At 43.3% G+C, this 25,353-nt stretch overlaps 1 protein-coding gene across 14 annotated transcripts in view; it reads left to right on the top strand.

The window, feature by feature from the left end:
• Positions 1-5,704, top strand: part of PLEKHA5 (pleckstrin homology domain containing A5) — a 279,402-nt gene extending 273,698 nt beyond the window's left edge. For 13 of the 14 annotated variants that reach the window (XM_061638463.1, XM_061638451.1, XM_061638450.1 and 10 more), the window contains 2 exons: positions 882-1,027; positions 4,804-5,704. In XM_061638463.1, coding sequence (XP_061494447.1) covers positions 882-1,027; positions 4,804-4,838 — 181 coding nt within the window. In that variant the 3' untranslated portion in view covers positions 4,839-5,704. The remainder of the gene's footprint in view (positions 1-881; positions 1,028-4,803) is intronic. The other variant, XM_061638457.1, reaches the window with a different exon arrangement.
• The last annotated feature ends 19,649 nt before the right edge of the window (positions 5,705-25,353 follow it).

Below are 25,353 nucleotides of genomic sequence, written 5' to 3'. Positions count from 1 at the left end.
TGTTCAAGTCTTTAATGACCAGAAACAGTGTAGTTTCTCGCTGTTATAAGGTATGCCTAGCAAGCTGATTGGTCGGGGCTGTCTACCCTTGTGTGAATCTGCCCATACATTAAGATTCTCCATACATTAAGAGGCTCCTCCAGGTCTCTCCATCTACAGAATTCAGGTTGGTATATACAGGAGAAAGAGCCTTCTCAGTGTCCGTACCCAAATTATGGAATGGTCCTCTGAAGTACATCTGTCAAGTGGCCTACATTAATAACATTCAGGTCTTATTAAAAACTTGCTTACTCATCCAGGCCTTCAGTGGTGTTTTGCCCATGGTGTCTGTGATGTATTTGTTTGTTTTGGCCACTGCTGTATATGTTTTGAGATGTGTTTAAGGTTTGTTGTTTCTGTTGGTTTTTAACATAATTGTAAGCCACTCTGAGGCCCTAAAAGAGCAGAAATGCAGAATACAAGTGTTCAAAATAAAAATAAATTAATCACACCATAGTCTATACATACATACATGCATGGACAGACATACACACACACACACACACACACACAGGCACATGCCCAGCATCACTTAACACAAATTATTTCCTCTTTAACTCTTTTTAAGCACTTGCTTTGATAACGTTCAGGTTGGATAAAATGAAAAAAGACCTAACTTGATTTCTTAGGTCTCAAGAAAAAAAAGTAGATGGCAATGCTGAATTTTCTCTTCTAGAAAAGTATAGGTTCATAGATAGGGTTACATGATCTCATAATCCTATATACGTCACAGTTAGTATTTTTGTATTACAGACTTTTATTGAAGTGGTATACAATATCAGTTAACCTAATTAGTAGAGGAAACTCTAACCTTAGATTATTCCCCCACACACACACTCCAGCCTGAAGAATGAGGCCCCAGTTGTAAACCACAAACCTGAAAGCAACACAGAAGAGAGTGAAGAAACTAGCAGTCAAGAGCACAAGGACACTATTTCTTCATTTGAGATGCCAGCACAGACTTCAAGAGGAAACCCAACAGCAGCAGGTTTGATTTAGTATACATAAACTGCCAAAATATATCATGACAGCATGCACTGTAGTTATGCTTCTAAATAAAAATGGTAAAAGAAAGGTTTAAAATAAATTAATGTCTATTTTTGGGATACAGGAAATGTCACATTTCCGACCAGGATGCATGGCTCCTTCTCCCCACATACACACCTCTTAGTAAACATATCCAGGCCTTAGTAAATACACCCAAAGTCCTGTCTGTTTGCAGTTAGTGTTGAACCAATAACCACTGAAACACTATTAATCAGATGGTCGATCCAGTATGTTCCAATATTGGTAAAACACTATGTAACATAGAGCCTTAATCCAAGTTTCTGCACTTGAAATTAGCTCTTCTTGTACAACAGACCTCCGTGCGTACAATGGAACTTCCTCAACCAGCTCTGGAGAATTCGCTGGGACGCACCAGAGAAAATGTAGGGGTATATAAATAAATTGTGTTAAATAAATAATTCTGGAGCGTGGGGTGAGGGTGAGGGGTAAACATGCTTCACTGCCATGTTTTTTCCCTAAAATGTCCCAGAACAATGCAGCATCCAGGTAATTTTTGGGATTAAGAAAATGGTAACTGGGCAGCTAAGAGTGAAGTTGCTGTGTTGCCATTGCTAGAGGCAGTGGCAAAATAACATTGAAAATAAAAATAGAGGTAGCTGACATTGCCACTACTGCTAAAGGTACGTCTTGAATTTTGGCACACCTTTCTCTGAAAATTAGAGAAATGGTCCCCAAATTTGCAGCCCTTTAAGAGCGCTGTGAAATTCAGGGAGCCATTTGAGTACTGCCCTAACCTCTAAGGTGGCAGTCTGCGTCTCTTTTTTTTTTACAATAATTTTTATTCAAATTTTCATAAAACAAACATAACAAAATCATAAAACATTCAAAGACAAAAAACAAAACAAAAATGATTAAACAAAAAAATAAAATGTTGACTTCCCATTTGTCGCAGATCAGTTATAGATCTACAATATATAACAATCCTGTCTCTTAAATTATATTATAAAATCACTTTCCTCCAGTAGTTATCTTAATTAATCATCAAATCTCATAAACATTACTTTATTCTTTCCACAAAAAGTCAAAGAGAGGTTTCAATTCTTTAAGAAATATATCTATCAATTTTTCTCCAAATAAACATGTCGATTAATCCATCTCGTTAATAATAATAATAATCTTATTGTCATAACCATAGTCCAAATAAACATATCGATTAATCCATCTCATCAAAATCTGTTAGGTCCAATAATTTCAATAGCCATTATTCCATTATCCATATTAATTCCATCTTCCATCTTCAATAGTCCTGTTAAATCCAGTAATTTCAGTGTCCAATCTTCCATTATCAGTATTCCATAATAATCTTGCTGTCATAGCCATAGTCATATAATAAGAGTCTGATGGGAATTTCCTCTATCCCAAATATTTTCTTGCCATCGATTCTGAATAAGTTGCTGAAATATTGTTGTAAAGTCATATCTCTGTTCTTCTTTTTTACAAAATGCACTGGCTCATCTCTTGAGAGTTTTTCCATTGTCACATGGCTGCAGTTAATTCCATAGATTTTCTCTATATCAAGCTCCATCACGTCATTCCAGTCCAGAAAATTATCCAAGCCATTGATAACTTTATCTCTAATATCTTCATTAATTTCTTCAGAGATAACGTTAAATTCCAAACAGTAGATTTTATTTCTAATATCCATAAACTCCAGATCTTTTTCCAATTCCACATTTGTTCCAATCTCCAGGGCTTGTATCTTCCCTTTATTTTTTCTTTTCTCATCTCTGATCTCATTCTCCTCTCTCACAGGATCCCCTATTTCTTTAAGCTCCTGCATCATTTTGCTCAGTTCAATTTTCAGCTCCTTACTGCCCTGTCGCAGGGTTTGTTTCGTTATCTCAATCTCATCCATTATTTTCTGAAACATAATTACTTCCAGATTCTCAGCCACTTTCTTGATTGCCATTTTTAAAACCACGAAAACAAAACAAAACAAAAATAAAGAAGAACCACTTCTTATTTCAGCAACAATTGGGTTAATATTCCAGGCTTGATGACATCACAGTATAAACAGAGTAGCCTGCCTTATCTCTCTATGTTCAAGAATACAAAACAAATTTAGTTCCCAGCATCAAAACAGTTAGTGACGTCGTGAAGAAGCAGATTCGTTAAAATAAAATAGACCAAAAAGAGAATAGTCCCAGACAATATAATGTTCCAAAGTTCATATTTTTTATTTTTTTCTCCTCGGAATAGAAATCCCTCTTCTGTTTATATCTTTAGAATGCACTTCCAGGACAGCTTTTTGCAATAGAAGCAGAGATAAGCTGTTAATTTCGTGAATAACAGAGAAGAGTTATAGCTCACCCAGAAGTTCTTTAAAGCTGATTCATTTGACAAATCTCTTTTTGCTGCAACAATTTAAACCAAGTAAAAAAAAAAGATAGAAAGAAGGGTGCTTGCCTGTTAGTCCGTTTTCTCTTTGAAGAAAAGATAAACGTGTCGCATTAATCAGATAGAGCTTGTTTGGAAGTCCATCTGGCATTGCTGGCTGGACCTTTTCTCATAAATTAATGAAATCCAGTCCTCCCAACAAAAACAGGCTTTTGAGGTTGATCTCTACGTTTCTCCCTGCCCGGGAGAAATTTCATCAGTCAAAAAAAAAAAAATGTTCTGACTGATTTATATCTGAAAAAGCTTCTTCTGAGGCGGGAGCCCGTCTCAAAAGCAGGCACAAGCGAAGTCACCCTTCCCGGAAGTCAGGCAGTCTGCGTCTCATAGGTAGCAGCACATAGAAGAATAAGCATTGTTGAGGAAGAATTATCAGGGCTTTTGTAAAGAAGTCCTTTGCCAACCTTGAGGAGTTTCTTTGAGAGTATCAGCAAGGCTATGGACAGGAGTGACCAATAAGACACTGGACACTTAACTTCCAAGTAGCCTTTGATGAAAGTCCTTCACAGTCAGTAGGAGTAAATGGGCAGTTCTTGCAGTGGAGGGAAGTAAGCAGTGGGATCTTGCAAGGATCTGTATTGAGACTGGCACTTTTTGTTATTTGGAATCAGGGTTCAACAGTGAGGTGGCCAAGTTTGTGGATGTCACTTGCTGTGCAGCAGAAGTGAAACAGGCAAATTCTTTGCTGGGGATTATTTGGAAAGGGATCAAAATTAAAAATGCCAGTTTTGTAATACTTTATAAAGATCTATATAAATTTGGAATACTGTATACAGTTCTGGTAACTCCTAACACAAAAAGGATATTGTAGAATTTGCAATGCAACCAGAAGGGTCAGATAGTTAGAGTGAATTCCCTGCAAGGAAAGGCTAAAAACATGTAGGACTATTTAGTTAAAAGGAGGAGGGGGGGAGACATGATTGAGGTTTTTATAAATTAGGCATAGTATGGAGAAAGACAATAGAAATATTTCTCCTTGTCCTATTTGGGGTCACCCAGTGAAACTGATTGTCAGTAGATTCAAGACAGAAAAGAGAGAGTACTTTACGCAACATGTAATCAATTTGTGGAATTCCTTACCACAAAATGTAGTGTTGGTTGCTGGCTTAGATGGCCTTAAATGATTAGACAAATCTATGGAGGATAAATTTTGTCAGGAAACAAGGTGGGTGAGTTAGATGGGCCTTTGGTCTGATCTGGCAGGGGCATTGTTAGGTTTGGTTTACTTTGGATTACAGATCATCACCGCTTGCTTATCTCTGTCTTGCTTGAGATAAACCTTGTTCAACCTCTCTTTTTCAGCTCTCCCAGCTTCTGCTGAAACTATTCATGGCTGACTGACAAAATGTACCTATGGAAAGAAGATACTGTGCAGGCAATTTTATGAAATCTATGAAATTCATAGTTCAGATGCTTTTGGCCACAGAGCGTTGTTTTTATCACTTCATGGAAAATGTTTATTCCAAGAGAGCTTTAAATGCCTCCCACGGTGCCCTCAACAGTTTGGAGATTGTTCTTCTGACACCATCCTGCTGCTGCTATGACTTCCATCCACATAACTAAGGGTTCTTTTTTTAATGTGTGGCCTACAGTTGGAACCTCTGCAAGTGGGTTTTCCCTGGTGTAAGGTTTTTAATTATGAATTAAATTAAGTTGGCTTCCTTTTTAGCCTTTTACATTGGTTACTTTTACAGATTACTACTTAAACCTCAGTTATGCTTTTAAATGGACCGTATATTATTTTCACCTTTTGATTTGTAAATGTTTTATGCCCTATTTAAAATGTGCCATTTTTTATTGCTGCCGAGTTAATATGTGCTCTATTTCTGTTCAGTAACTATTTCTCGGTCAAGTTGCAATGTCAATTACTTCCACACTGTCCTCAACATATACATGAATGCTAGGGTTCTCTCTCTCTCTCTCTCTCTCTCTCTCTCTCTCTCTCTCTCTCTCTAATGAAGGGTTAGGGTCTTGAGGTACTGGGCTCTTCCTCTGTTGGAATAGGGTATGTACAGCAATAAGCAGGTATTCAATTCCCAGTTAAGTTTGTGTACAAATGTAATTAAGTTCATTGTGTATATATTATACAATGAGCACAACCAATGTAAGTACAAGAAGCCACTTACTATTGTTCAAATGAAAATGTTCATATCTCATTTCTTTTATATCATGTTATAAATAAATGTTGATGTTCTTAAGCAAATGTGTGGATGCTATTTTCCCCTGCAAAGAATGTGTTGAAATTTCATGGTGATACTTAATTGGCTCATTTAACTACAATAATGCTTTCATTTACAGATTATATTCTTAAAGTCAGTCTTCCTCAAATGAATAAATCCCCAGTAAACATGACATTCTGATTCTTTTGTCACACATTCTCATGTGGATTAAACACTTAGGGGATTTTTATTCTACTAGGGGCTGCCACCCTTGCTTGCTTTGCTCACCCACCCCACCACCTAACCCCCTTGCCCAAACCACCACACCTCCACTTAGAGATTGCTAAAAGTTTTATACAATCCCCCCGTTTCTCCTCCCCCCCGATGCCAGAGGTGCAAAGAAATGCCAACCCCACCAAGTCCCTCACTGCCCCCAGGCCTTGCCAAACTCTCCCCTCCCCTTACACCTGGCCATGCCTCCTTTCCTCCTCCTCCCTTTACAGATCACCAAGACTTCTCCTCCCCCCCGTCAACAGGTCACCATGGTTCCTCCTTTCCCCCTTCAACAGATCACCAAGACTTCTCCTCCCCCCCCCATTACAAATTAGAAAGCCGCCTCCTTCCCCCACGCCCACAGGTCACCAAGCTGCCTATAAACAATATTTATAAACTGCCAACCCATTAAAAAATCATTGTGGTGTACAATAAAACCATTAAAAATTATAAAATCCTTAAATACAGAATAAAAGACTAACACTGAATCAAATTAATTGTCTGAAAACATGGCAAAACACATTTTCAGCAGTTTGGGGGCAGAGATGAACACACAGTCAAACAGGAAAGGTGGTTTAAGTACAGTTTTCAGACAATATTTTTGGGACAATCTAATGCCCAGTTAGATGCAAGAGATATTGAGGCTTTGGTGAAAGGCAAAAGACCAATTAACCACACCAAACACAGATATGAGACCAGTAGGGGGTGAGTATCCAATATATATCCTACATCAGGTGTTCCCATAATCTGGTCCGTGGACCGCCAGTGGTCCACAAGCTTCATTCAGGTAGTCCACAGTGTGCCTGTAAAAATACAATTAAAAATTATGTAGCATCTAGCACAGTGCATTACAGTTGCTACAACAGGCTGAAAAATATGTAGTCTGCCAAAACCCTCAGCAATTTTCAAGTTACCCATGGAGGGAAATGTTTGGGAACCCCTGTCCTACGTAAAGCTCAGAATCCAATTCAACCAAAGTTTAAGTACTCCTAAGCATAAATGGAATTGAAATCAATTGCATTTTCACTAGATTCTGCAGCCAGTATCTATCTTGTTGCAATAAACACAAAAAAGGATTAATCTGTGAATTAAAACTATAATCAATTGCTTCTAATCTGAAGAATCCTATTAAAGATTTGTTGGCTTCTCTCCCAGAACTGTCTTCATTGGCAGCATTTCCACCTGGCAGCACTAGAGGGCGAGGTGAGGCAGCAAGGCCCATTCCATCGGCTCCGCTGGACCAAACTGCCACTGGGAGCTCTCTCAATAAATGGACATTCTGCCTAGTAATAATTTGCACCTGAAGGTTGCAGCATTTGGGGCTTTTTAGTTTAGAGAAAAGGCAAGTCAGAGGTGGCATAATAGAAGTGTACAAAATTATGCATGGCATGGAAAAAGTAGATAAACGTTTTTCTCCCTCATAACTAAAACTTGTGGACATTCAGTGAAGCTGATTGTTGGAAGATTCAGGACAGACAAAAGAAAGTATTTCCTCACACAGCACAAAATTAAACTATGGAATTCATTCCCACAAGAGACACTGATGGCCACCAACTCGGATGGCTTTAAAAGGATTAGACAAATTCGTGAAGGATAAGGCTATGAATGGCTACTAGCCACGATGGCTGCACTTTACCACCATAGTCAGAGGCATTATGCCTCTGACAACCAGTTGCCAGAAGCCGCAAGAGGGGAGAGTGCTCTTTCAGCCAGGTCCTGCTTGCAGGCTTCCCATGGGCATCTGGTGGGCCACTGTGAGAATAGGATCTTGGACTAGATTGGTCACTGGCCTGATCCAGCAGGTCTCTTATGTTCTTGTCTATTTTCCTGTTCCTTCCCATTCTTTTTTTATATATTCTTGTATTAGAACAGGGTGGTTCAAGACAGATGTTCTTGGAGGTCACTGATTCATAGGGTCGCCATAAGTCGTAACTGACTTGAAGGTACATAACAACAAAAAATTAGAACCCTGCAGGAAGGGTGTCTGTCTTAAATTTTGTTTCAGATTTTATAAACAAATAATATATCTCAACATTGTGAAACTAGAATATAATAGGTGGTCAATAATACTGTGTACTGCTTTTTAAGTGTACAAAGTGCTTTACATACATTATCTCAAGCAACCTTTAACAACCACCAGATAGGTCAATATTTTCACCATATTGCAACAGGTTGGAGGGCTGTAGATGAGAGGTCATGGCTTGTCCAATGATAGATCGGATATGTTTATTGATCAGCGATCGTTACAGGCTAGTCCAATGCTATGTAATTCATCGCTGAAAAAAGTTTGAATGGGGGGGACTCTGTGGTTCATAACTGCCACTCAGCTGCAATCCTCTTGACAGCTCCCCAGATAGGAAAAAAAATGACAGGTGGTCATCACCGAATCGTAGAGGCAGTGTTAACCACCGCATGAAGAACTGAGGAGTAATCATCATTCCCTTTATTTTCAGTCGTAAGTGCCATTGCTTCTGTATGCATAACAGCAACAACCGCACAAGAAGGAGGTACCAATAGAATGCAGAAGTACAAATAATCTTTGGAGTGGGGGACTCCTAAGGGGAAAACTCAAAATAAGCAAACCAAGGACTGGGTGCACTCAGTGACCAGTTGGGGGGGCAGGGGAAATAGAGTGGCTGCATTCCTGCACAGGAAGCACTCCACACCAGCTTTTTCATTGCAGATCCTGCTTGTAGTTAATGAATTCCAAGTACAAGGATACGGTTGATTCCAATTTAAGGGGTGTGTGTGTGTGTGTATATATATATATAAGCAGAAGCTGCTTCCTCCTTTTCTTTTGCTTTCTTGAAATGTGTCTCCTTCGAGTGTTCTTGGACATGCCTACTGATCATTGAGTCAGGCTTTTGAGAATAAGAAAGTTCTTAAAACACCTGATTTGTGAAACGTGCCCATCTGTGAATGCCAAATGCAGGGTCTCCTTACAGTAAGTGACTGACTGTTTTATTGGTTTCTGCACGCTGTACAAGCAAAGAGAAAAGGGGGTATTCTTTTCCAAATGAGCAACCCATTGGGATAGCGGGACACATGCTCTACAGATGTTCAAGCTCTTCAAAATCAATTACATATTCCAGCTGGAGCCATTGTTCTGAGAAGGTTGGCAAATGTGCTCTTTTCATATCCCTCAAACAAGCAAGTCCCCTTAATTAAAAAAAACCACACATTCCTTTTGTACACTGTGATTGCTCAGCTCAATAATGTTGCTTGATTTTACCATAAACGCACAACTCCATGGTGCTTTCTTTTTGATCAATAGTAAGTCTCTCTTGAGTCTGAGCATTACCTAGTCAACAGGTTAGATGAGCAGATGAAGTCTAGGTCAGACTAAGCCTTGATAAATAGGCACTGACCGGCAGTGACTCTGGTTTGACGGGAGCCTTTCCTATCACACATGGATGTGCCAGAGATTTAAATCAAATCTCTGCTGCCATTTGAATGACAGCCCTTCCATTTTACCTCATCCTTTTCCCCTAACAAATGTAGATTCAGATAATGGATAAGAGAGCGCTCAGTATTTACAAAAGGTTACAGGTTTAATTCCTGGGGTCTCCATTCAAACCCTGTAATGCCACTACCAATCAGTGCAGACAATATTGAGCTATATCGGGTGTGAAACCTCTGGCTCGCCAGCCAAATTAAGCTCTACATGGGTCCCAGTTTGGCTTGTGAGACAATTTTCTGCTACTTGTGCCCATGATGTGACGTAGGTGGAGGTGTGGCTGCAAAGGTACAATCGGAAGCCTTAAACTGAGCTTCCGATTCGTTTCTTGGCAAGCAGGGCTTGCTGTTAAGTGTGACTATTCCTTTGCGTTGTCAGCTTGAATTCAAGCTGGCGATGCAAAGGATGTTCCTCTATAGGGGTGGCTCATGCTGCACTCGCAAAGGAAAAGAATTCGTTTGGGTCACCTGAATTTTGGTTTAAGCCCAGCCTGCCTGTCAAAATGGTCTGTGCTGGGTGAGGGAGCCCAGGATCTGGCCAGTGGCCAGATCATGTTCCTCACCCCTAAGCTAGAGAGATTGGCTTAGGTAAAAGGGAACTTCTTGTGTTCCACAAATTGCTGTCTCCAAGTGATCCATCCTGCTCTGAACACTTCAACAGGAATCGAAAAAAGTATTGCTGCGCCGTCCCCTCTTCCAGCAATTGGGGATAAGGAGGTTTTCCTGCAGTTCACTCCTTTGGCCAGCATGGAGTGACTGCATACAGGCTGAGTCATATGAACAGCTGAACCTCCCTTAACGCCGAGTCAGATCTTTGCTCCATCCTGCCCAGTGCTGATTTCCCAGCCCTTCTGCCCGAGGAACATTTTGGACGATATTGCATAGATTGATCCTGGAACCTTCTACGTGCAGAGCATGTGTTCTACCAGGGTGCTATGACTCCCTGCCTCCTGCCCACTTCAGCTCTTGTTGGCCTCCATGTCATTCATCATATTCAAGATCGTGAGGCATCTTGAAGCAGGTATGGAGAACAGGACTGGCTCCAGACATGCCAGGGCCGTTGGGCACCAGCTTGTCCCAGGCCCCAGCACGCACACACGAACTCACACACACGCATGCACCTACCTGTCTCTCACAGGGAGGGAGCTTCTTTCTCCTGCCCATTCGCTGTCTCCGTCTCTCCTGTTTTTTGTGGCTGCATGGGCTGCTATGCATGCACATCGCTGCCATCAATCAAGATGGCGCCGGAGGCTTCAACCCCTTAGGGAAACCTCGGCCGCCATCTTGGTTAATGGCAGTCTTGTGCGTGCAGCCCACACAGCCTCAAAAGGTAGGAGAGACAGGCGGGCGGAAGAAGCTCCCTCTCTGCGATCCATGGCAGCTACTCTGCTGCAGATAGCAGCAGTGGAGCACTACTCCTCCCCCATGATATTGATAGGCCCCGGGCCTCTGTGGCTCCAGGGGCCCTCAGCCAGGGCCCAACCTGGCCACCCTTTGGGACCGGCCCTGGTGGGGAAACCTGTCCTGTGGCCCTTCAGTTGATGATGGACTCCAGCTCCCATCTTGCCTGACTATTGGCCATGCTGGCTGGAGGTGATGAGAGATGAAACCCAACAACATTTGGAGGGCCACGGGTTCCTTGCTCCTGCTCTTGAGCAAGATCTGGGCCACTTCTGTCTCTTAGCAGCGAGCTCTCCTTGATGGCACTATGTAAACAGTAGCTGTTGAATACATTTCTCCTGTAAAGTTTGTTTCCTAAAATGTTGGAAATACTGTTTTTTTGACAGTATTGAGACAGAAGGAGAGACCAAACTAGAAGTATTCATTTAAAGTCTCTATGAACAATTTAGTATTTTTTAAACAATTCTAAGTGGTGTATGTGATGTTCCTATATTAATGTATATATGGTAAGTGTTGGTTGTTTAGAAGATATATGGTAAGTAGTGAAAGAGGAGGGGGAGTGAATGGGCAGTAGAATGCTAGATGATTGGCTGAGTGTTTAAAATGGCTGAACGTATAAAAGGAAGAGTGAGAGTGGAATCAGGGGAGAAGAGAACTGAGTGGGTTGCTTGGTGGGGTTTAGAGAGTTGTTTGCCAGGAGAGAGTGGAGAAGGAGGGAGGTGGAGTTCGGATTAGTATTGAGTAAAACCATATGTTTATGTGCTTTAAGAAGAAATCTTGTTAATCTTGTTAGCTTTATTATCTTTAATAAATACTTAATTTAGTTTACCAAAGGCCTGATCCTTGACTGGGGTTTTACAGACCAGAAGGGAGGGTAAGGTAATGACCAAGGCTGAAGGGGAACTGTAACAAATGGTGGCAGCGGTGAAGAGAATAACAATACCAGTATTCAGAGTCTCTGGGAATACTAGTATTAAGACGTGACTGGTGGTTGCCTAGCAGGGGGATCTGTTGAGATCTGTGCTAGAGCGGGGAGAGAAAAAATAAAATAAAGGACAGTCCGGACTGGTGGAGTCCCTGGTGGTGCCTAGAGACAGGCAGTAACCACAAGCAGGTAGGAACCTGACAGGGAGAGCCAGGGAAGGACGCCTCACACGTGGTGTCAGTAGCGGTGGGATACGAACAACAGAGAATCCAGATCCGAACAAAGGAGACTACGTCACAGGTGTTGGCTGTAGCAGTGAGATACGAATACTAGAGAATCCCTACCAGTGGTGTGGCAAACAGAAATAACAAAACAAGATTACTTGTGAGAGTGACTGGCAAAGAGTGTGTGGCAAAGAGTGAGTGAACTCAAACACCATGGCTGAATATATAAAAATGAAAAGAGAGGAGCTGGTGGAGAAGTGCGTAACATTCAATTTACCTCACGAGGGTAAAGGGGTAGATGAATTGAGGGTAGCACTTATAGGATTTGCAACTGCCCAGCAAAAACAACCTGTCAGAGAAGAGACCCCAGAAGGATATTTAAGCAATCCCGCTTATATAGAGTACTTGAGAGAGAAGTTGAGGATGGAAACTGAGAGAATGAGGATGGAGGCTGAGGAAAAAGACAAACAGCGGGTCTTTGAGGCTGAGGAAAAAGACAAACAGAGGGAGTTGGAAACTGAGAAGTTGAGAATGGGGTTTGAGGAGAGGGAGAAGCAACGAGCAGTGGATGCCGAATTACAAGTAGAAAAGTTAAAATTTGAAAGAGAAGTTTCGTTCTGATGAAACAAGAAAGGACAGAGATGGAGCAAAAATAAAAATTACTCCAAAGGACTTTGCTGTCTATGAGCCTGGTCAAGATCCTCAAATTTACCTCAGCACCTTTGAAAAAGCAGCTCAGTTGTGGGGGCTACCTGAAGATAAATACATGCAGTATTTATCAAACCTGATTAAAGGGGAATTGGCTGAGGTATACCAATATTTCCCCTCAGACAGGCCCGTCACCTATGCTGAATTCAAAGAAGCAGTGTTTAAAAGATTCAGACTGGGGCCTGATTATTTTAGAAAGCTTTTCAGAAATTGCCAGATACAGACAGGGAGGTCTTTTGTGGAGCTGGGGGCAAAACTGATGGACATATTTGGGAAATGGCTGACAAGTGCAAAAGCTCAGTCTGTGGAGGAGGTGAAAAACCTCATGATATTGGATCAATTATACCATCAGTTACCACCAGAAATAAGGCTCCTGGTCAAAGACCGTTCCCCTACATCGGTGCAGGAGGCCGCAGAGATGGCGGATCACTTCGCCTCCAATAGAACTGGCTGGGTGGGGAAAACATCAAGAGATTTTAAACCCAGACCATATAACGCTGGCAGAAGGGATGTGGTACCACAGAGAGTGAGTCCTCCAGTAAAATCTGAAGGGCACAGGACACCCCAGAGTGGATCTGTGTACCCTAAAAGTGAGGAGAAATTATGCTACAAATGTGGTAGACCGGGGCACCTACGTTTTCAATGTGAGGTTGCCAACCCCATTAGTAATCCTGCTCAGACAAGGACAGTGAAAACAGAGCCCAAGGCTTTAGAAACAGTGAAAAAGGTTCAGTTCTGCCAGATAAACTGGACAGAAGTAACAGACCTTGATTCAAGTCTGAGAGAGGAAGTGAGTGTACAAGGGGCAAATTATTGGGCATTGCTTGATACTGGTGCTGCTCAGACATTACTGAGGCCAGATTTAATAAAATCTGAGGTAATATTACCTCAGGAAACTGTGACTATCCAAGGAGTGAGGGGTCAACCAGAAAGTTTGCCTGTGGCCCTGGTGGAAATGACTTGGAGAGGCCGAGAGGGCCGATATAAAGTAGGCATTAATGCCCAGCAACAAGAACCAGTAATACTGGGAAGAGATGTAATGGGCGCCCAAGGAAAGATCTATGTAGTGACCAGACAGCAACTTGGCAGAGAAAAAGAAGCCATATTAAGGGGGGCTGAAACAAACAGGGTGGAATCTGTTAACCAGCCTCAGGTCACCATAGCAACCACTAGCAGGCCTGCTCAAGGAGACAAACTGTATCAAGTGGTCTCTGATAATGATGAGGCAGATCAATTCAGGGAAGAGCTGCAAAAAGATATAAGTTTGAAGCAGATAAAGGAACAAGCTCTGACCCAACAGATTCCTTTCACTGACAAACTGAGGAATCAAGTTGTGTGTGAGAATGGGATTTTATATAGACTGTGGATGCCTGCTGAGAGAAAGGATGAATGTGAACCAGTGAAGCAATTGATAGTACCTAGCAAATACAGAACCAGATTGCTAGAGGTAGCCCACGATGTCCCATGTGCAGGACATCTGGGAATAAAAAAGACCAAGAGGAGATTGGCGGCACACTATTATTGGCCAAACATCTCCAAAGATGTAAAACAACATTGTCTATCTTGTGGAATATGCCAAAAGGTGGGAAAAAGTGGAGTAAAGACCAAGGCACCCTTAAAGCCCCTTCCTATAATTGGACAACCCTTTTATAGAGTGGGGATAGATTTGGTGGGCCCTTTTTCCAAACCCACAAGGCATGGCAAGAAATATCTATTGGTGGTGGTGGATTTTGCCACCAGGTACCCAGACGCAGAAGCACTAAGATCCGTGGAAGCCCCTGTAGTGGCAGAGGCTTTATTAAAAATCTTTATGAGGCTGGGTTTCCCTCATGAAGTGCTGACGGATCAAGGCAGTGTATTCATGGGAGAAGTGATGCAATGTATGTGGAAATGTTGTGGTCTAAAACATCTAAAGACCACTACTTACCATCCCGCTACTAATGGGTTAACAGAGAGATTCAATGGCGTTTTGAAGGGCATGATCAGAAGCTATGTTCAACATCACCCACAAGACTGGGATGAACGGTTGGGATGCTTCTTGTTTGCATACAGAGAAGTCCCTCAGGAGTCAACAGGCTTCTCACCCTTTGAACTCATGTTCACTAGAAAAGTGAGGGGACCTTTGGAACTATTAAAAAATTCATGGGAAGGAACCCTGGGAGAGTACAAAACATCTGTAGTAGATTTTGTATTGGAATTCCGCAATAAATTAACATCAATGATGGAGATGGTGAATAAGAATTTGAGTCAAGCACAGTATGACAGAACAGTGAGGGAACGTGTGTATGATGTGGGAGATATGGTTATGGCGTTCATACCCAGGAAACATGACAAATTACAGGCTAACTGGGAAGGACCATATACCATCAGAGAAAGGCTTGACACAGTGACGTATGTAATCACCACAGATCAATTAAACAAAAGCAAAGTGGTTCATGTAAATATGTTGAAGCCTTACCATACCAGGGATGCACAGGTGTTGCAAGTTACCTTATTCCCTGAGGGAAGTGGGCCTGAACTTCCAGATTTGGTACAGGAAAGCAAAGACAAAGGAGGGGTAGATCAAGTGGAATGGTCAGAGGAGGTGAAGGAGGAAGTAAAAGAAGAGATTCTGAGAGTTTTGAAAACCTATAGGAATCTCTTTAGCAACAAACCTGGCCGAACCAGTATAGTTATACATTCCATTGATACTGGAGATCATGCCCCAATCAGATCTGTTCCGTACCGTGTGAATGGGAAAGTTTTGAATGAGATCAAAAAGGAGGTGGAAGATATGCTGGAATTAGGAGTGATCAGGGAATCCATCAGTCCCTGGGCCTCAAGTATTGTCCTGGTTCCGAAAAAAGATGGAACGACAAGGTTTTGCATTGATTATCGGTTAATCAATAAAATTACTGTCCCAGATGCGTATCCTATGCCTAGGGTAGACGCAATGTTAGAGTTATTGGGGGCAGCAACCATTATCTCTACACTAGATCTCTGTAAAGGATTTTGGCAAATGGAACTAGACGAGCAATCCAGAGCCAAAACTGCCTTCAGTACACCAGATGGGTTATATGAGTTTGTGACCTTACCCATGGGACTAAGGAACTCACCAAGTTCATTTCAGAGGCTAATCAATACTGTGTTGCGAGGCATGTCAGATTTTGCAGTGGCCTATATCGATGACGTGGCCATTTTTAGCAAGTCGGTGCCTGAGCATGTCCAACACCTGACAACAGTATTGGAGGCCTTAAGAAAAGCAGGCCTCACAATAAAAGCTAAGAAATGCCAGTTTGGACTAAAGGAAGTAATCTATTTAGGACATAAGGTGGGGAGTGGGAAAATCACCCCCTTATGGAGCAAGGTGGAGGCAATACAAGCATGGCCGATCCCCTTAACCAAAAAACAAGTAAGGGCATTTCTGGGTGTGGCTGGATTTTATAGGAAGTTTGTGAGAAATTTTGGGGAAATAGCAACCCCCTTGCATGAATTAACAAAGAAGAAGTGTTCTGAGCGTGTGGTATGGACGGATGAATGTCAGAAGGCTTTTGATCTACTGAAGCAAGCCTTGTGCCAAGGACCCATATTAATAGCACCAGACTATGAGAAACCATTCATCGTGGCTACAGATGCGTCGGACCTGGCGCTGGGAGTCGTCTTGCTGCAGGAGAGAGAAGGCACCAGACATCCAGTGGCGTACCTGAGTCGCAAGCTGACGCCGAGGGAGAAAAACTATTTGTCGGTCCAGAAGGAGTGCCTAGCGGTCGTGTGGGGACTGAACAAGTTGCGCCCATACGTGTGGGGACGAAGATTCACAGTGACTATGGATCATCGGGCCTTGTTATGGTTGCAGACTATGAAAAACCATAACACTATGCTGCAGAGGTGGTCCTGGGCCCTACAGGACTATCAAGTGGACTTCCAGTTCATCAAAGGCAAGGACAATGTACTGGCCGATGGACTTTCCAGGCAAGTGGCTGGGACTGCAGTGACGTGACCAGACGGAGGAACAAAGAAAGACATTTTCCCCATAGAGAGTTTTATTTGTTAACGCGACGTATAAATCCTGGAACAGGAATAATACTCTGCCGTTGTTTTAAGGGGGGGGGAAATGTGATGTTCCTATATTAATGTATATATGGTAAGTGTTGGTTGTTTAGAAGATATATGGTAAGTAGTGAAAGAGGAGGGGGAGTGAATGGGCAGTAGAATGCTAGATGATTGGCTGAGAGTTTAAAATGGCTGAACGTATAAAAGGAAGAGTGAGAGTGGAATCGGGGGAGAAGAGAACTGAGTGGGTTGCTTGGTGGGGTTTAGAGAGTTGTTTGACAGGAGAGAGTGGAGAAGGAGGGAGGTGGAGTTCGGATTAGTATTGAGTAAAACCATATGTTTATGTGCTTTAAGAAGAAATCTTGTTAATCTTGTTAGCTTTGTTATCTTTAATAAATACTTAATTTAGTTTACCAAAGGCCTGATCCTTGACTGGGGTTTCACAGACCAGAAGGGAGGGTAAGGTAATGACCAAGGCTGAAGGGGAACTGTAACAAATGGTGGCAGCGGTGAAGAGAATAACAATACCAGTATTCAGAGTCTCTGGGAATACTAGTATTAAGACGTGACTGGTGGTTGCCTAGCAGGGGGATCTGTTGAGATCTGTGCTAGAGTGGGGAGAGAAAAAATAAAATAAAGGACAGTCCGGACTGGTGGAGTCCCTGGTGGTGCCTAGAGACAGGCAGTAACCACAAGCAGGTAGGAACCTGACAGGGAGAGCCAGGGAAGGACGCCTCACAGTGTACAACATAAAAATGATAAACAATATCATTAAAACAAAAATGCTGCATGAGACAGTAGCAAGAAAGCATTTAAAATAATTAAAAATTCTGAGAATTCAAACATGGTCCGGTCTTATGGGTCAGGGAAAGCCTGGGCAAAAAGATGTGCCTTTGCAAGATGTCTGAAGCAAGTGATGGTTGCTGTTTTAGATTTGGAAAATGGAGAAGCTGAGGGTGCACGCCTCTATCCACTTACCTGTCACTAAACCCCATGGAACGCAGTGGGTCTTATTTCTACACAGGCTTGCATATGTACGGGGGGGGGAAGGTGAGGGATTAAGATATTTTCTGTTGAGAAAACGTCCCTAGATAGATCCAGGAATGAGTGAGTGGGAGGAAACTGCCCTGGGAAAGCCAGTTAAACCATTGGTTTGCCCCCTCTCCCAGGCCCTGCAGTACTGCCTTCTTTTACCAAGCTGCAAAACCTAGCCTTTCATTTGCACGTGCTGAAGGCCCCCCTCCCCAGACCAGGCTTATTGAATTTTCTGCACACTGACTTGCTTAGGGAGGAGGGAAGGGAGCTAGACTGCGGCTGGAAGTCTCTGGTGTTCTAAATTACTTCTCTGGAATGTTTGTGACTCTCTGGCTTGTCGTGGCTGCCTTGGACGCTGCTGCTGCTGCTTCCCAAAAAGTTTTTATTTTATTTTTCAAGTTATTGCCTGTTGAGTGTTGCACAGCAGAAGCCTAATCTGAGCTCATTTCCAGTTTGTGCACCAGGGAGATTTGCAACGGGAGAAACAAAGGCCAAAAAAAGTATGGGAGGACTGGAGTATGGCTGGGAGGGAGGGGTGGTTGGTTGCTTTAAGAAGCTGAAAGGGCCCTAAGGAATAAGGTTGGATTGAACAGCCATTGCAGCTGCTTCTTTCCAGCAGTTTGGCCCCTCTCTCCTCCCTTCCCAACAGCTTTTGTCCTCCTGCTGTTTGCCATTGTCCGGGAGTTTGAGAAATGAAAGCTGGTGTGTGTTGATGACTGACAGGATGGCACCTTGCATAGGAATGGAGATTGGCTCCCAGGAGCTGCTCCAACAACAGCCTAAGGAGAAGGCACAATAGAGCGGGCTGACAAAAGAGGTTGTGTTTTGTCACTGCTCAGAAATAACCGTTTTGGAAGGAGGGCTGGGAAAGGGAATGCTTCGTACATCCCTTTGCACAATTTTCCCTTCCATCTGCGCAAAACGTTTCTCCTCTTTTTCAAGGAAATGCTTCCTCCCAGGTTTATGGTTTTCTTGGAACAGGTTTTAGGTAGTAGTGGGGCTGGCCCAAGATGTTTCACTACTGGGGAAAGGGCCGTAGCTCAGTGGCAGAGCATCCGCTTTGCATGCAGAGGGTCCCAAGTTCAATCCCTGGCATCTTCAGGTCGGGTTGGGAAAGCCTCCCTGCCTGAAACCCTGGAGAGCTGCTGCCAATCAGTGTAGACAATACTGAGCTAGATGGACCAATGGTCTGACTCAGTAGAAGATGGCTGCCTATGTTTCCATCTGAGGCAAAGTCAAGACGCCACCTCCCATTCCATGTTCAGAAGCCGACTGAACTTAACAGCTTAAATCTCACGTCAACGGAGGGCAAGGGGGCAGGATCCTTCACTGCACCTGAGGGCAGTCGACTCGCTTTAAGGGATGCATGTGTGGTGCATTCAACTCTGTCCTCCAACCAGGGAATGGCTGGGGTGGGGCGTAAGAGCAATTGCTGGGGCGCTGCCCTCCTACCTGCACGCATGCACCGAACTGCTGCCGAATGGCAGGGCCGGCCATGTGCAGTAACAAAGCACCCCAAGTTAACCCATGTTAATATAGGTATACGACGTCGTGTGCCTGCTTACCTTTGTTACGAAGTATGCCATTTGCACACAAGCCTTTGGTTCTCACATGCAACCCTGACACCCCATTTTAGGATCATTTCACACTGAGATCCATACCCACTCCAGAATATGGCTCCCCAAGGTTAAACAAGGACAACAAAGATAAATAAAAATTGAATTGTATTGTATCAAAAAGGGAATTTGTCCACCGGTTAAAGATATTAAACAGAATCAATAAACAGGACACTAACAATGGGCTAAGTTTGAAAGAGATTAAAACAAATAAAAGAGTTAAAATGAATTACATTCTAAAACCAAGTCTGAGAACAATGGAAAACTAGGGTCATGTCCACACCATATCTTTAAAGCACCCTGCCCTGAAATAATCCTGGGAACTACAGTTTTGCCCCTCACAGAGCTACAATTCCCAGGAACTTTAACAAACTATAGTTCCCACGATTCTTTGGGGGAAGCCAGGTATGGTGTAGATGTGACCAAGGACTCAGTAAAATTGGTCAGGGAGGCCTGGCAACCAAGACGTCTTCTGTATCTTTAAAAGTTGTGCAGGGAGAAGGGAGAATTCCACCTTGTGGCTTTTCCCATTACAGGGTTGCAAGAACACCTGCACTTGGCTGACTTTCTTTTCCCCTAAAGATACAGGATCAGTCTCAGGGATTGAACCTGGCAACCCTAATAATATACACTCACACACCCCTCTCTATATCCTCCGTCCAGACAAGCAAGAGGCAGCATCAGAGTTCAAGGACACATTCAAGCCAAGCTGAAACATTTGGAACGTGAAGTAGCGTCAGTGAGGGGCGTAGCCTGGGGAGAATTCCAAGAGCCAGACAGAGAGGCCTGGAGGACTACATCCGGCCCCAGTGCAAGAGGGTTTCCCAGCTACACATTTAGGGTGATGCATCTTTATGGATGAGAATGTTGCCCTTCCTGTGGGCAGCAGAAACAAAGCTGAGTTAAACCCACACACAGTTGTGGGAAAGGGATATTTTACAATGGTTTTTGAAAAAAAGAATATTTTGCAATTAAAGGTTTAAAAAGTTACATTTACGCCGTAAGTGCAAAAGCAAAGAAAGATGAACAGCTTGCTGTTTTTGAAAGCGAAGCACATTAAGGCTGCAGTCCTATACACACTTACCGGAGAGCAGGTCCCACCGACCTCAGTGGTGCTTATTCCTGTGTAGACATGCCTAGGATTGCACTGCAAAATATGTTTTGCATTATTATACAAAAATGCAGGTCCTTAAAAATTCTCCCCCATGAAGAGCATTTGTTAGCTACCGAATGTTTACTAACTTTTACTGTTATTGAATATAAGTTACAGAAAAGCTATTGTGCTGTACAGCTGTGAACATTTTCTAGATTGCCGGTGTATCTGTTGAGTTTGCGGTATGAGTTGCAGAGCCTCATTTCCCTGCTTTCCAGAAGATTTCATTCTGTCCTTCACAACTTTTTGATGTTTGAGCTAAGTCCTGGGGCAATCCCACTGCATTGGCTAGCATGGAGGTCTGCTATTGTCCCACCTCTTGGATATAATCCAAACCAATCTTGAGTTTTGCACAGTAATCTGTGTAGACAGAGCCAAGTATGCGTGATGGAGAAGGTCATGGGGAGTTCAGGGCTGCTGGCAAGGGCCAATTTCAACAGGCCAGCAAAACCTGACACCATAAAGGCAGTGAATGCCATCCAATTAATGTGTAAGGGTAATCGATACAGAACCATGTGCAGCATGGAATATTCTAGTCCACATATATGGTATAGAATGGCCTCTTTGTTGCAGAAGCAAGCGGTAAGCAACATAGGAAGCTGCCTTATACTGAGTCAGACCATTGGTCCATCTAACTCAGTATTGTCTACACTGACAGGCAATGGCTCTCCAGGGTTTCAGGCAGGGGACATTTTCAGCCCTACTTGGAGATGCCAGGGATTGAACCTGGGGCCTTCTGCATGCAAGGCTGATGCTCTACCACTGAGCTTACGGCCCTTCCCCTTAAAGGATTTCATCAGCTCTTGATGTTAGTGTCAGCAAGATTGAATATATTGTATTTAGTTTATACATTTTTGTCCCACATTTCCTCCACAAAGCTCAGAATGGTATGCATGATCTCTCCAGTCGAAGTCCAATATTCTAACCAAGGGATGGGAGACCTGTGGCACTCCAGATGTTGTTGGACTACAACTCCCATCAGCCCCAGCCAGCATGGTCAATGGTCAGAAATGATGGGAACTGTAGTCCAACAACATCTGTGGACCCAAAGGATGGGAAAGGCTGATCTAGATTGTATTTAGTTTATTGTATTACATTTTTGTCCCACATTTCCTCCACAAATCTCAGAATGGTATGCATGATCTCTCCAGTCAAAGTCCAATATTCTAACCGAGGGATGGGAGACCTGTGGCACTCCAGATGTTGTTGGACTCCGAATTCCCATCAGCCCCAGCCAGTATGGCCAATGGTGATGGATGATGGGAGTGGTAGTCCAGCAGCATCTGAAGGGCCACAGCTTCCCTCCCCCTGCTCTAACTACTCTTCCCCACAAGCTCTCATATCTGTGTGAACCAGAGAACCAGAATTGGCAGATTATTCCATCCCTAGTGTGACAGATCCGCTAGCATTGTTGGATTCCAACTCCCATCAGCCCCAGCCAATATGACCAATAATGTGGGATGATAGGAGTTGTAGTCCAACAGCATCTAGAGGGCCACAGGTTCCCAATCTTTGCTGTAGACCTTGGGACCAAACCTCCCCATGGCTGATGTCCTAAAATGTCCCACAGGGAGATGGTGGGGGTTCATTGGGCCTCTGGATTCCAGAATGGTTTTATTATAATCACCCAGGTGACTGGCGTTCTCACTAAGGAGGTGGTACAACACTCAGCCCTGGTACTACAATAAGAAGTTCCCAATTTTCAAGGAACTAAGGCACAATGAAGCTTTATACAAAGGAACCTTGATGTAGTTGCTTTTAAACTGCATATAAAATATGACGGCTCATCGTACCCTGCTGCTGAAAGAATTGCACTGGGTGCCAATTAGCTGCTGGGCTAAGTTCAAGGTGCTGGATTTGGTGTACAAAGCCCTATACCTCTTGGAATCAGGATACCTGATTGTCTCACCTTTATATACCCAGTCCATCATTGTGGTCTGCAGGTGAGGGCTTCCTGCAGAATCCCTCTTATCAGGAGGTCTGTTCCACACAGTATAGGAACTGAACCTTTAGTGTTGTGGCATCTTCCCTTTGGAATTCCCTCCTGTTAAATATTAGATTATAAGATTATATTAGATTATTAGATTATTTTATATTATAGATATTAGATTATTAAATATTAGATTATAGTTAAATATTAGTTAAATATTAGAGTTGTCCTCGCGCCTACCGAAGACCTTCCTCTTCCAACAAGCCTTTTTAAGTAGAGATCTTTCCCAGTCTGCACTGAATTCCTATCTGTATTCGAATTATTTCTAAAGATTTTTTATTGTTTAGTCTCTTGTTGTTTGCTGCCATGGGCTCATATGGGAGGAAGGGTACGATATAAATTTAATAAATAATAATAAATAATACAGAAAACGTTGATTTGACAGTTACACCTTGAGCTCCTGTTCAATCTGCACAGTTTGGGTGTTGCAGAGCACTTTGAGAAAGCTTTGATTAGTGACTACCTAGCACTGATCAGAAAATAAGCCCACCCAAGGGGACAAAGGTATAGAATGGGGCCCACCAGTAAGGTGGACAAGTGAAAAGGGAGAAGAGGGCTCCTGCACCTTTAATTCCCTCTTCTTCACAACTATTAAAGGTGCAGGAGCCCTCTACTCTTTTTCACCTGACCACTGTACACACTAGAGGTCACTATGCTACAGACACTCTAGAACTGGCCTTGCTACTCAACTCTAGGAGTTGATAAGACTTTGATGGCTTCTTCTTCCCTAGAGAGACCACATCAAGGCTGGCATCACCAGTTAACCACCCTGGGCATCTGCTGACATACAAGCAGACATCTAATTGCTGAGCTCAAGGACCCCCTGGCCCTGATATTGCTCCTTCCATATCACCTGCCCTTTCTAAGCATGTGAGCAATGTTGAGAGCAAGAAGGAAGAAAATGCCTTTGCTATTGCACTCAGGTCCTGCATGTGGGCTTTCTATAGGCATCTGGTTGGCCACTGTGAGAACAAACTGCTGAACTAGATGGTCCTTTGGTCTGATCTAGCAGGCCTCCTTCCTTCCTTCCTTCCTTCCTTCCTTCCTATTACTACATTTATATCCTTCAAGGTAGCACACATGGTTCTTCCTGTCCCCATTTTACCCTCCTAACAACCCTGTGAGGTAAGCTCACAGGCTGAGTGACAGTGGCTGGCCCAAGGTGACCCAGTGAGCATCATGCTGAGTGGGGATTTGAACTCTGGTCTGTCTTAGTCCAACACTCTTAACAGTTAGCTTAACTACTATACCTCACTGGCGCTCTAACATCATATATCCTGGCAGACATGAAACCACAGGAAGGATGGTAATCTAATCTCACCATTCTTTTCCTCTGTCTGCCTGAGTAGCTCTGCCTGCCTGAGTAGTTCTGCCTGCCCGCAACAATACCATCATGGAGAAATGTAATGTTTGGACAGGGTGACCTCAGTGATGTAGACTGGAAAAAGTACTGCCATCATTGTGGAAACGGCTGTTGACTTCCTCCATGATTGTCCAGTTCCTAAGGCTTGGGAGGTTGTTCTCTGATTACTGTGAATGGGTCTGTTGGGTTAGCTTTGCCTGAAAGCAGTAATGGGGAACCTATGGCCCTCCACATATTGCTGGACTAGAACTCCCATCATCCCTGACCATTAGCCATGCTGGCTGGGGCTGATGGGAGTTGTAGTCCTGCAACATTTGGAGGCCGCAGGTTCCCCATCCCTGCTTTAAATTGACTGTTTGAGATTTCAGAAATAAGACTAGTTAATATGTTGTCTCCAATGCTAGTCCTATTCGCAGTAAACCCACTGGAATTTATAGCCATGACGCACTTCAGACCATTAATTACTCTGAGTAAAACTTAATTAGCTACAGCTCAATATTTCTGACTGGTTGTGGATGTTCCCCTTAATGGGACAATCCAGCTGTCCAAGGTAAGTGTTAGGCAAATTGTGGAAGAGCTTGCAGTGTCTTTTGGGATGCGGGAGAGATGGGCCTAGCTGTGTAATGGAAGGTTGGGGGGGGCAAGTTGCTCTCTCGGGGATCTACTGCCTTTTAGGAGTGTCTCTCCCCCTCAAAACCTACGCTCTGCTTGTACATTTGTAAATAAAGCAAATATTACAAAGGCGCTATACATCTCCAATGGACCCTAATAGTGTTTCCTCTTGATTTGCCCACCCTTCAGGCAGTGGAAATTGGTGGCTCCAGCGTCAGTGGCGCAGTGAGTCCGCTCAGCTCCTTGAACATTCTAACTAAAACCTGGGACAGATTCACCGCCCCACTGACATTGTAGCCACCAGTCTCCATTGCATTTGGGTATGGTATGGTACAATGGTATCACATACTTATCCATGAGTGAGAATAAATATTTCAACTGTGTGCTAAAACAAATAAAGCACCAATAGGAATAAGGCAATATACTCTTGAAAGCATAAGGAGAGCTCTTCTGGATCAGACTGAAGGCCTGTCTAGGCCATCATCTAGGTTCCCATTGTAGCCCATCAGATGCCCCTGGGAAACTCCTAAGCAGGACATGACTGCAATAGCTCTCTCCTGCTGGTGTTCCTTATCAGCTGGTACTCAGAGGCGTAGTGTCCTGATTCTGGAGGTAGCATATAGACATCATGATTAGAATAAGCCATCGATACCTTTATCCTCCATGAGTTTGTCTAATCCGGTTTTAAAGCCATCTAAACTGTTGACCATCACCATACCTGGTGACCATAGCTCAGTGGTCAAGCATCAAGCACCTGTTTTGCATGTAGAAGATCCCAGCTTCTCCCTGGCATCTCCAGAAAGGGCTCAAACCCCAGAGAGATGGTGCAAATCAGTGTAGACTAGGAGTGGGGAACCTGTGACCTTCCAGATGTTGTTGGACTCCAGCTCTCATCAGCCTCAGCT

The sequence above is a fragment of the Rhineura floridana genome, chromosome 8 (assembly GCF_030035675.1).
Source record: "Rhineura floridana isolate rRhiFlo1 chromosome 8, rRhiFlo1.hap2, whole genome shotgun sequence".
Classification (NCBI taxonomy): Eukaryota; Metazoa; Chordata; class Lepidosauria; order Squamata; family Rhineuridae; genus Rhineura; species Rhineura floridana.
This window is presented reverse-complemented; position numbering and strand designations above follow the sequence as displayed.